The sequence below is a fragment of the Ranitomeya imitator genome, chromosome 3 (genome assembly GCF_032444005.1).
Source record: "Ranitomeya imitator isolate aRanImi1 chromosome 3, aRanImi1.pri, whole genome shotgun sequence".
Taxonomy (NCBI): domain Eukaryota; kingdom Metazoa; phylum Chordata; class Amphibia; order Anura; family Dendrobatidae; genus Ranitomeya; species Ranitomeya imitator.
In genome coordinates, this window is record NC_091284.1 from 468,508,710 (window position 1) to 468,522,342 (window position 13,633).

The 13,633-nt window shown below is 43.7% G+C and overlaps 1 protein-coding gene across 1 annotated transcript in view; it reads left to right on the plus strand.

Annotated features, from left to right (window-relative positions):
• The first annotated feature begins 11,408 nt into the window (after positions 1 to 11,408).
• Positions 11,409 to 13,633, plus strand: part of LOC138670270 (rabankyrin-5) — an 86,140-nt gene continuing 83,915 nt past the window's right edge. Inside the window, exon 1 of the mRNA XM_069757464.1 lies at positions 11,409 to 11,441. Within this exon, the coding sequence (XP_069613565.1) occupies positions 11,432 to 11,441 (10 nt within the window). The 5' untranslated portion in view covers positions 11,409 to 11,431. The remainder of the gene's footprint in view (positions 11,442 to 13,633) is intronic.

Genomic DNA, 13,633 nt, shown 5'->3' on the forward strand with positions numbered 1-13,633 from the left:
TATGGAAGTCACAGTGGTATGATGCGATTAATTGTCCTGCAGTCAAAACTAAAGACAGCACACCCTAGAGCAGGTATGCTTATTTCCTGGAATCACTCCTAAAGCCTCACACAATTAGAAATCCTGCGGGGGTGAGAGTAACATACTAATAAACTAGCAACAATGCCTGAGTCTTATACGTTCAGAGACCTGTGGTGATCAAAAGGTGTGCTAACTCTCTAGTGTGACTGCCCGCGTCTCATCAGGTCCGAGACCATGCGGGATTTGGAATAATATAGTGCAGATGGGTAGCATCATGCCGATATAAGCAGTATCACACTATTTGACTAACAACCACTGCCTGCGTCTCATATATTCAGAGACCTGCGGGCATCAAGGTGCGCTGACTCTCTAGTGTGACTGCCCGTATCTCATACAATAAGAGATCATGCAGGAATCTGAGTAGCGTGGTGCAGGTGGATAACATAGTGCAAGTATTTCTTAGAAATCAGTACATCTCAAGATTTCGTCCATGACACGTGTTTCGCTGGGGGAAATCGTCTTTCTCTAAGGGCCAGCCGCATTAGCAACCCATTTATACACTCTGTCATGATTGACAGGTCTATTGGCCAATATGAATGCAAGTTCCTTCAGGATTCATAATCCAGTTATGGGGCAAGTATGAGGATACACACGTGGTCAAAATTGTTGGTACCCCTCGGTTAATGACAGAAAAACCTACAATGGTCACAGACTTGAATCTGACAAAAGTAATAATAAAAGATCTATGAAAAGGAACAAATGAGAGTCAGACATTGCTTTTCAACCATGCTTCCACAGAATTAAAAAAAAGAAATAAAACTCATGAAATAGGCCTGGGCAGAAATGCTGGTACCCTTTACTTAATATTTTGTTGCACAACCTTTTGAGGCAATCACTGCAATCAAACGATTCCTGTAACTGTCAATGAGACTTCTGCACCTCTCGAAATTTATTTTTGCCCAGTCCTCAAGAGCAAACTGCTCCAGTTGTCTCGTGTTTGAGGGTTGCCTTTCCCAGATGGCATGTTTCAGCTCTTTTCAAAGATGCTCAATAGGATTTAGGTCAGGGCTCGTAGAAGGCCACTTCAGAATAGTCCAGTGTTTTCCTCTTAGCCATTCTTGGGTGTTTTAGGTCATTATCCTGTTGTAAGACCCATGACCTGTAACTGAGACCAAACTTTCTGACACTGGGCAGCACATTTCTCTCTAAAATCCCTTGATAGTCTTGAGATTTCATTGCACCCTGCACAGATTCTAGACACCCTGTGAAAGATGCAGCAAAGCAGCCCCAGAACATAACAGAGCCTCCTCCATGGCTCACAGTAGACAAAATGTTCTTTTCTTGATGTGATTCATTTTTCTGTGAACATAGAGCTTATGTGCCTTGCCTTAAAGTTCCATTTTTGTCTCATCTGTCCATAGGACATTCTCCCAGAAGCTCTGTGGCTTGTCAACATGTAGTTTGGCAAATTCCAGTCTGGCTTTTTTAGGATTTTTTTCAACAATGATGTCCTCCTTTGTCGTCTCCCATGAAGTCCACTTTGGCTCATACAACAACGGATGATGCCATCTGACACTAATGTTACTTGGGCTTCAAGTTCTTCTTTAATCTGTTTCAATTTTTTCTGGGCTCTTCTGTTACCAGCTTTCTGTCAGCTTTCGTCCTACGGCCACGTCCAGGGAGGTTGGCTATAGTCCCATGGATCTTAAATTTCTGAATATGTGCAACTGTAGTCACAGGAACATCAATCTGCTTGGAGATGGTCTTATAACTTTTACAGTACCTTTAACATGTTTGCCTATAATTTTCTTTCTAATCTCCTGAGACAACTCTTTCCTTCGCTTTCTCTTGTCCATGTTGAGTGTGATACACACCATGTCGCCAAACAATACAGTGAGTATCTGTAGCCCTATACACAGGCCCACTCACTAATTCCAAGATTGTAGACACCTGTGATGCTAATTAGTGGACACTAGTGATGAGCGAATATACTCGTTACTCGAGATTTCCCGAACACGCTCGGGTGTCCTCCGATTTTATTTGTAAGTGCTCGGAGATTTAGTTTTCCTTGCCGCAGCTGAATGATTTACAGCTACTAGCCAGCTTGATTACATGTGGGGATTCCCTAGCAACCAGGCAACCGCCATATGTACTTATGCTGGCTAGTAGCTGTAAATCATTCAGCTGCGGCGACGAAAACTAAATCTCCGAGCACTTACAAATACTCGGAGGACACCCGAGCGTGCTCGGGAAATCTCGAGTAACGAGTATATTCGCTCATCACTAGTGGACACACCTTGATTTAACATGTCGCTTTTGTCACATTATTTTCAGGGGTACCAGAATTTCTGTCCAGGCCTATTTCATGAGTTTTTTTTTTTCTTAAATTCTGTGAAAGCATGCTTGAAAAGAAATGTCTGACTTTTATTTGTTCATTTTCTTTGATCTTTTATTTATTATTACTTTTGTCCGATATTTCTGTGACCATTATGGGTTTTCTGTCAATAAACGAGGGGTACCAACAATTTTGGCCACGTGTGTATTATGATTATGAGCATGTGTGTGTTAACACTAGGTCAGGTTCTAATCCAATGTAATAGAAGGATTGTTAGATGTTATCTGAACTTCCATTAGTCCAGTTATACACTGAGAAATTATTTATCTTCATTCTATGTCTGTATGTTAGACATAGAATGTCTAACATACAGACATTCTATGTCTGTATGTTAGAAAGAAAACCAGGGATTCAAGCTTCAGGAGGCTAATTTGCATATTCCAGGTGCCTTCTGGGAGAAGCGAAGTCTCCCTAAGCTAGAAGATCGTTGGGTACAGCCGGGACCAGCTGCTTCGAAAGCATCACCAAACCAGGGATTCAAGCTTCAGGAGGCTAATTTGCATATTCCAGGTGCCTTCTGGGAGAAGCGAAGTCTCCCTAAGCTAGAAGATCGTTGGGTACAGCCGGGACCAGCTGCTTCGAAAGCATCACCAAACCAGGGATTCAAGCTTCAGGAGGCTAATTTGCATATTCCAGGTGCCTTCTGGGAGAAGCGAAGTCTCCCTAAGCTAGAAGATCGTTGGGTACAGCCGGGACCAGCTGCTTCGAAAGCATCACCAAACCAGGGATTCAAGCTTCAGGAGGCTAATTTGCATATTCCAGGTGCCTTCTGGGAGAAGCGAAGTCTCCCTAAGCTAGAAGATCGTTGGGTACAGCCGGGACCAGCTGCTTCGAAAGCATCACCAAACCGCGCGCCTTACGGCGCGCAAATTTTTGCCTGTAGGACATTATTGCAAGAGAGCTTGGCTGAGTAGATTACACAAGAAGGAAAACACACAGCAAGTCAGCAGGATCTAGGAGCAACATGGCAGATGTGACAACCTACATGGTGAGCTGCAGCATGTGCTACATGTTCACAGATCGACCAGAAGAAGAATCCAATTTCACCTGTCAGAAGTGTAGACTAGTGGCCCTTTTAGAAGAAAAGGTGCGGGGTCTGGAAGAAAGAATAGCAACTTTGAAACTCATCAAAGAGAATGAAGACTTTCTAGACAGAACAGAAGCATCTCTACTGGTCACAGAAGGTGCAAAAAGTGTCAGAGAACCTCCAAAAGCAGATGAGTGGAAGCATGTGACCAAAAGAAGCAAGAAGACCATGGAGAAATCACCAACCACACAACTGAAGAACCGATATCAAATCTTTGTAGAGGATGAAGATGGCACACCTAAGAATGAAGCAATACCAGCAAGCAAAAAAGAAAAGGGCACACAGCAACAAGTGACAGCAAAAAGTACAGCCAAGAAGCAACGAAGAGTGGTGGTGGTGGGAGACTCACTACTGAGAGGCACCGAAGCAGCCATCTGCAGACCGGACATAACTGCAAGAGAAGTATGCTGCCTTCCAGGTGCGATGATCAAGGATGTGACCGATAGGATACCAAAGCTCTTCAGCTCCAAGGACGTCCACCCATTTCTTCTGATACATGTTGGCACCAATGACACGGCAAGGAAGGACCTACCGACAATCTGCAAGGACTTTGAAGAGTTGGGGAAGAAAGTAAAGGAACTGGATGCACAGGTAGTTTTTTCTTCTATCCTTCCAGTAGACGGGCATGGCACCAGGAGATGGAACAGGATCCTTGACGCAAACAACTGGCTAAGACGATGGTGCAGACAACAAGGATTTGGATTCCTGGACCACGGTGTGAATTACTGGTATGATGGACTCCTCGCCAGAGACGGACTACACCTCAACAAACCTGGGAAACACACATTCGCCAGAAGACTCGCTACACTCATCAGGAGGGCGTTAAACTAGAAGAAGAGGGGACGGGAAGAAAAACATTAGACTCGAACAAAGACGACCCAGGAAAACATACTCAGAAGGGAGGTAAGAACATTTCTAAAACAATCCACAGTGAGGAGATTGGAACAAAACAAAATCCTCTAAACTGCATGCTCGCAAACGCCAGAAGCCTGACAAACAAGATGGAAGAACTAGAAGCAGAAATCTCTACAGGTAACTTTGACATAGTGGGAATAACCGAGACATGGTTAGATGAAAGCTATGACTGGGCAGTTAACTTACAGGGTTACAGTCTGTTTAGAAAGGATCGTAAAAATCGGAGAGGAGGAGGGGTTTGTCTCTATGTAAAGTCTTGTCTAAAGTCCACTTTAAGGGAGGATATTAGCGAAGGGAATGAGGATGTCGAGTCCATATGGGTTGAAATTCATGGAGGGAAAAATGGTAACAAAATTCTCATTGGGGTCTGTTACAAACCCCCAAATATAACAGAAAGCATGGAAAGTCTACTTCTAAAGCAGATAGATGAAGCTGCAACCCATAATGAGGTCCTGGTTATGGGGGACTTTAACTACCCGGATATTAACTGGGAAACAGAAACCTGTGAAACCCATAAAGGCAACAGGTTTCTGCTAATAACCAAGAAAAATTATCTTTCACAATTGGTGCAGAATCCAACCAGAGGAGCAGCACTTTTAGACCTAATACTATCTAATAGACCTGACAGAATAACAAATCTGCAGGTGATCGGGCATCTAGGAAATAGCGACCACAATATTGTGCAGTTTCACCTGTCTTTCACTAGGGGGACTTGTCAGGGAGTCACAAAAACATTGAACTTTAGGAAGGCAAAGTTTGAACAGCTTAGAGATGCCCTTAATCTGGTAGACTGGGACAATATCCTCAGAAATGAGAATACAGATAATAAATGGGAAATGTTTAAGAACATCCTAAATAGGCAGTGTAAGCGGTTTATACCTTGTGGGAATAAAAGGACTAGAAATAGGAAAAACCCAATGTGGCTAAACAAAGAAGTAAGACGGGCAATTAACAGTAAAAAGAAAGCATTTGCACTACTAAAGCAGGATGGCACCATTGAAGCTCTAAAAAACTATAGGGAGAAAAATACTTTATCTAAAAAACTAATTAAAGCTGCCAAAAAGGAAACAGAGAAGCACATTGCTAAGGAGAGTAAAACTAATCCCAAACTGTTCTTCAACTATATCAATAGTAAAAGAATAAAAACTGAAAATGTAGGCCCCTTAAAAAATAGTGAGGAAAGAATGGTTGTAGATGACGAGGAAAAAGCTAACATATTAAACACCTTCTTCTCCACGGTATTCACGGTGGAAAATGAAATGCTAGGTGAAATCCCAAGAAACAATGAAAACCCTATATTAAGGGTCACCAATCTAACCCAAGAAGAGGTGCGAAACCGGCTAAATAAGATTAAAATAGAAAAATCTCCGGGTCCGGATGGCATACACCCACGAGTACTAAGAGAACTAAGTAATGTAATAGATAAACCATTATTTCTTATTTTTAGTGACTCTATAGCGACAGGGTCTGTTCCGCAGGACTGGCGCATAGCAAATGTGGTGCCAATATTCAAAAAGGGCTCTAAAAGTGAACCTGGAAATTATAGGCCAGTAAGTCTAACCTCTATTGTTGGTAAAATATTTGAAGGGTTTCTGAGGGATGTTATTCTGGATTATCTCAATGAGAATAACTGTTTAACTCCATATCAGCATGGGTTTATGAGAAATCGCTCCTGTCAAACCAATCTAATCAGTTTTTATGAAGAGGTAAGCTATAGACTGGACCACGGTGAGTCATTGGACGTGGTATATCTCGATTTTTCCAAAGCGTTTGATACCGTGCCGCACAAGAGGTTGGTACACAAAATGAGAATGCTTGGTCTGGGGGAAAATGTGTGTAAATGGGTTAGTAACTGGCTTAGTGATAGAAAGCAGAGGGTGGTTATAAATGGTATAGTCTCTAACTGGGTCGCTGTGACCAGTGGGGTACCGCAGGGGTCAGTATTGGGACCTGTTCTCTTCAACATATTCATTAATGATCTGGTAGAAGGTTTACACAGTAAAATATCGATATTTGCAGATGATACAAAACTATGTAAAGCAGTTAATACAAGAGAAGATAGTATTCTGCTACAGATGGATCTGGATAAGTTGGAAACTTGGGCTGAAAGGTGGCAGATGAGGTTTAACAATGATAAATGTAAGGTTATACACATGGGAAGAGGGAATCAATATCACCATTACACACTGAACGGGAAACCACTGGGTAAATCTGACAGGGAGAAGGACTTGGGGATCCTAGTTAATGATAAACTTACCTGGAGCAGCCAGTGCCAGGCAGCAGCTGCCAAGGCAAACAGGATCATGGGGTGCATTAAAAGAGGTCTGGATACACATGATGAGAGCATTATACTGCCTCTGTACAAATCCCTAGTTAGACCGCACATGGAGTACTGTGTCCAGTTTTGGGCACCGGTGCTCAGGAAGGATATAATGGAACTAGAGAGAGTACAAAGGAGGGCAACAAAATTAATAAAGGGGATGGGAGAACTACAATACCCAGATAGATTAGCGAAATTAGGATTATTTAGTCTAGAAAAAAGACGACTGAGGGGCGATCTAATAACCATGTATAAGTATATAAGGGGACAATACAAATATCTCGCTGATGATCTGTTTATACCAAGGAAGGTGACTGGCACAAGGGGGCATTCTTTGCGTCTGGAGGAGAGAAGGTTTTTCCACCAACATAGAAGAGGATTCTTTACTGTTAGGGCAGTGAGAATCTGGAATTGCTTGCCTGAGGAGGTGGTGATGGCGAACTCAGTCGAGGGGTTCAAGAGAGGCCTGGATGTCTTCCTGGAGCAGAACAATATTGTATCATACAATTATTAGGTTCTGTAGAAGGACGTAGATCTGGGTATTTATTATGATGGAATATAGGCTGAACTGGATGGACAAATGTCTTTTTTCGGCCTTACTAACTATGTTACTATGTTACTATGTTACTATGTTAATTCTGCTAGAACGAAAAACTAATTGACTATACACACTTTTGGGCTCAAATAAGCATATTCAGAAATGTCTCCCTAAGCAGATTTGTCCTTTTTATATTAAATTGGCTACAATCATTTGAGCAGAGGAACTATTCATATACGAAAAGGGGGTCACCTACATGACTGGATCATATGTACAGTATATGATCCATAGCAGAGTCCAGTTTATTACCATAGATGTAAAGTTAGTTTACTGTGTGGATGGACCATATTATTTCTCTCCACACATTTCCATATCTTTCTATTTGAACAAGAAATTATAAGTGTCATGGGGAACAAAGAAGGTAATCCCCTTAAATGAGAAATGACTGAGAGGAGAAAAAAAGATAGAGGAGGAGGAACCCACTAGAACATTGGATAAATTTATAAAAAACAACCAAAATTAAAGTTTTCATGTAAACCGTGAGGATTGACAGAGTTCATCCTGAAGATCCACTCACTCTCGTTTCTGAGGAGTGCCGCATCCAAATCTCCACCCCTAATGTCCAGCTTATCTACTATATAATTGGCTAAGGGTCACTTCCGTCTTTCTGTCTCTGTCACGGAAATCCGAAGTCACTGATTGGTCATGGCCGTTTGGTCAGTCAGCGCTCACACAGGGTTAATGGCAGCGTTAACGGACCGCGTTATGCCGCGGTGTAACGCACTCCATTAATGCTATTAACCCTGTGTGACCAACTTTTTACTATTGATGCTGCCTATGCGACACTACGCTACGTCATCATCTCGGGACACTGCAATGCACTCTTGGGACCGGAGTGTCTCGAGGAGCATCGGTAAACGCCTGGGCTGGATTCGGGGGCCGACGGAAGGGGAGTATATAGTGATTTTTTATTTTAATTCTTTTTTTTAACAGGGATATGGTGCCCACATTGCTATATACTATGTGGGCTGTGTTAGATACTGCGTGGGCTGTGTTATATACTACATCTCTGTGCTATATACTATGTGGGCTGTACTATATACTACGTGGCTGTGGTATATATTACGTGGCTGGGCAATATACTACATCGCTGTGCTCTATACTGTGGGCTGTGTTATATACTACGTCTCTGTGCTATATAATATGTGGCTGGGCAATACACTACGTGGCTGAGCAATATACTACGTAGCTGGGCAATATACTACGTGGCTGCGCAATATACTACGTGGCTGCTCAATATATTACGTGGCTGGGCAATATACTATGTGGCTGTGTTATATACTGCATGGGCAGTGTTATATACTACGTCTCTGTGCTATAAACTACGTGGCTGGGCAATATACTACGTGGCTGTGCTATATACTACATGGGTTGTGTTATATACTATGTGGGCTGTGTTATACGCTACTTGGCTGTGCTATATTTCTCTGCTGCATCTGTGCATCATGAATCATGGTATGTGTTATTAGGGGGGCCCACTGAGACTCTTTCGCCCGGGGCCCTCAAAAACCTGGAGCCGGCCCTGGCTTCACTGATTGGTCACGCCCGGCCGTGACCAATCAGCGACAGTCGCAGTCCACCCGCGAATTGGCGTGGAATGTGAACCATGCTTCGTTAATCGGTCGTAGCCGGCCGGCCGGCCGAATCCTATGTATAAATTGCATTATTCTGAAAACTTCATAAATAAACTACATACATATTCTAGAATACCCAATGCGTTAGAGTCGGGCCTCCATCTAGTGTTGATATATTGCCCATCCTTTAAGTTCTTTCCATCGTGATCCGTGTGCATTCTTAAAGTGCTTGGCGATAGGGGTAGGAACAAAGATTTTATTCTGTTCCCTACTTGTGTGTTCATCCTTATCAAAATGAATGATGCTCCTGATATGCTTTCCTATGCGCGTTTTCAAATCCCTTGTTGTTTTGCCCACATATTGAAGCCCACAGGTGCATTCCAGGCAATAAATTACACCAATAGATCCACAGGATTTTTTAGGGGCCAAAATCTGGCACGCCAATTGAATGTTAGCTAATCCATTAGCCATTTCTGCTCTAAGCTGCACAATGGATAGCAGCGGAGTGCGGATCCTCATTATCCCCTAATTGCACCTTGAAGGGGACAAGATTGGGGACTATCGGCGACTGACCAATCAGACTGATTGGTAGTGATAATTTGGATTGGCTTAAAATAAACTGCCTTTAGTCTTCAATTACCCCATAGATCAAAATTATTTAACCAGGGCTGGTGATAAATATGGCTGGACGATATAGCTTAATATTCAAAATACACCATTTATAAGAACTAATAGTGCCACAAATTGGAATCCAGCCATTAGGTAATTTTATGGACAGTGACTAATACTCCAATTATTAAAATTAACATAACTCTAAACTCAAGCAATTAGGATATAGTAGGTCGCAGTGGTGTTTATAAAATAACCAATCACACACTGTGGTCCAGTACACATCACTTCGATGTGTGGTCAATAGATTTACATACATTTTCTTTCAAATAAAATAAAATTTTAATTCACATTTCCCCTTCCTCCCTTTTCTGTTACTTATTTCGGTGGTGTCCACCGATGTGAATCTTGTCTCTTGGGATTGGATTTTTGTAACCAAGTAATAACTACTAAAGATAACAATTTTAGGCAGATTAGGGACAAGACTTTATACATTTTAATATAGCATAAATACTAATAAAAGCTAATTGAGATAATCTGCATTTTGGATTAAACACATCGAAATCAGCAAACTGGTGAGTGCCGCTGTCTTCTATTTCTTCGTTTGATATCTAATAAAAGCTAAGTTTTATGGTTAAATAGAGAGGGCTTTCTATTTGGTTCTCCCTACTGTGTTAATATTTAATATATTCCTCCCAAGCCATTTTTGTCTGGTTTGGCATCTCGTTAGATATGGAATGATGGCTGATGGAGCATGGTAAAGCTTCTTTTCTAATGGAGAAGGCTGATGGACTGGTCTTCTGGTCACACGATGCTCCATCAGCATCATTAATCCTATTTTAGGGGGATTCAGGTGGAGCCCCCCGGACGCACTGCAGAAACATTTTGATATGAGGGCTTAACCCCTTTGAGACGAAGCCTGTTTTTACAATTCTGACCACTGTCACTTTATGGAGGTAATATCTTTGGACGCTTCAATGGATCCCGGTGATTCTGAGAATGTTTTTTCGTGACATAGTGTACTTTATGACAGTGGTAACATTTCTTTGATATGACTTGCGAAAAAAAAAAATGAGATTTGGTGAAAATTTTACAATTTTCAAACTTTAAATTTTTATGCCCTTAAATCAGAGTCGTATCGCACTAAATAGTTAATAACATTTCCCACATGTCTACTTTACATCAGCACAATTTTGGAAACAGAATTTTTTTTTGTTAGGAAGTTATAAGGGTTAAAAGTTGACCAGCGATTTCTTATTTTTACAATAAAATTTACAAAACCATTTTTTTAGTGCCCTCCTCACACTTGAAGTGACTGTGGCGGGCCTATACGATAGAAAATACCCAACAATGACACCATTCGAAAAACTGCACCCCTCAAGGTGCTCAAAACCACATTCAAAAAGTCTATTGACCCTTCAGGCACTTCACAGAAATTTTTGGAATGTGGAAGGAAAAAAGAAATCACATTTTTCCCAAATAAATCTTTTTTAGCTCCATATTTTGCATTTCCATAAGGGTAAAAGGAGAAATTGCTCCATACAATTTGTTGTGCAATTTCTCCTGAGCCCCATATGTGGGGGGACACTACTGTTTGGGCGCACGGCAGGGCTCGGAAGGGAAGGAGCGCTGTTTGACTTTTTGAAAGCAAAATTTGATGGAATAATTAGCGGACCATATACACGCCCCACTATCCCAGTGGAATGAGCCCCTCTTCTGTGGTCGGTGTGGTACTTGCGTCATTTCGCCACCAGATGGCGCCGAACGCCTTCTCAATGCGCAAACACAAAGGCAGCGAATGAGTCAATGGGTTTCCTTTCTTTCACATCTCCCGGGATCTACCTCACCCCGCCTGCCCGTGTTACTTCCCATCAACCCGCTCTTCTCGCGATATCAGCCGGGCGGATCCATCATGGCGGAAGGTAAAGAAGTGGCCCTGGGGAAACCTAAGGGGGAGCTTTATGGCAGGGGGCTGGCGGCAGGTCCCTCAGTGACAGCAGGCAGCGGAAGTCCAGGTGTGCGCGTGTGTCGGCGGAGGCTGGTCAGGTGACCCACAGTTCACTGTGTGCAGTAGTGTCAGGCTGCACGGGGCTGCAGTCAGTGTGGGCGTGCGGTGCTGTGTGCCCTGTACGCTGCTGCCCTGGCACCCTGCACTGGTCACTGGGGCTGCACAGACTGCCCCGGCCATAGCAATACACTGTTCAGCTGTGGTGTCACGGTCTACGGATATACACTGGTCAGCTGTGGTGTCACGGTCTACGGATATACACTGTTCAGCTGTGGTGTCACGGTCTACGGATATACACTGTTCAGCTGTGGTGTCACGGTCTACAGATATACACTGTTCAGCTGTGGTGTCACGGTCTACAGATATACACTGTTCAGCTGTGGTGTCACGGTCTACGGATATACACTGGTCAGCTGTGGTGTCACGGTCTACGGATATACACTGGTCAGCTGTGGTGTCACGGTCTACGGATATACACTGGTCAGCTGTGGTGTCACGGTCTACGGATATACACTGGTCAGCTGTGGTGTCACGGTCTACGGATATACACTGTTCAGCTGTGGTGTCACGGTCTACGGATATACACTGTTCAGCTGTGGTGTCACGGTCTACAGATATACACTGTTCAGCTGTGGTGTCACGGTCTACAGATATACACTGTTCAGCTGTGGTGTCACGGTCTACAGATATACACTGGTCAGCTGTGGTGTCACGGTCTACGGATATACACTGGTCAGCTGTGGTGTCACGGTCTACGGATATACACTGGTCAGCTGTGGTGTCACGGTCTACGGATATACACTGGTCAGCTGTGGTGTCACGGTCTACGGATATACACTGGTCAGCTGTGGTGTCACGGTCTACGGATATACACTGGTCAGCTGTGGTGTCACGGTCTACGGATATACACTGGTCAGCTGTGGTGTCACGGTCTACGGATATACACTGGTCAGCTGTGGTGTCACGGTCTACGGATATACACTGGTCAGCTGTGGTGTCATGGTCTACGGATATACACTGGTCAGCTGTGGTGTCATAGTCATGGTCTACGGATATACACTGTTCAGCTGTGGTGTCATGGTCTACGGATATACACTGGTCAGCTGTGGTGTCATGGTCTACGGATATACACTGGTCAGCTGTGGTGTCATGGTCTACGGATATACACTGGTCAGCTGTGGTGTCATAGTCATGGTCTACGGATATACACTGTTCAGCTGTGGTGTCACGGTCTACGGATATACACTGTTCAGCTGTGGTGTCATAGTCATGGTCTACGGATATACACTGTTCAGCTGTGGTGTCACGGTCTACGGATATACACTGTTCAGCTGTGGTGTCACGGTCCACAGGAATACACTGGTCAGCTGTGGTGTCACGGTCCACAGGAATACACTGGTCAGCTGTGGTGTCACGGTCTACGGATATACACTGTTCAGCTGTGGTGTCATGGTCTACGGATATACACTGTTCAGCTGTGGTGTCATAGTCATGGTCTACGGATATACACTGTTCAGCTGTGGTGTCATGGTCTACGGATATACACTGGTCAGCTGTGGTGTCATAGTCATGGTCTACGGATATACACTGGTCAGCTGTGGTGTCATAGTCATGGTCTACGGATATACACTGTTCAGCTGTGGTGTCACGGTCTACGGATATACACTGTTCAGCTGTGGTGTCATAGTCATGGTCTACGGATATACACTGTTCAGCTGTGGTGTCACGGTCTACGGATATACACTGGTCAGCTGTGGTGTCACGGTCTACGGATATACACTGGTCAGCTGTGGTGTCACGGTCTACGGATATACACTGTTCAGCTGTGGTGTCACGGTCTACGGATATACACTGGTCAGCTGTGGTGTCACGGTCTACGGATATACACTGGTCAGCTGTGGTGTCACGGTCTACGGATATACACTGTTCAGCTGTGGTGTCACGGTCTACGGATATACACTGTTCAGCTGTGGTGTCACGGTCTACGGATATACACTGGTCAGCTGTGGTGTCACGGTCTACGGATATACACTGGTCAGCTGTGGTGTCACGGTCTACGGATATACACTGGTCAGCTGTGGTGTCACGGTCTACGGATATACACTG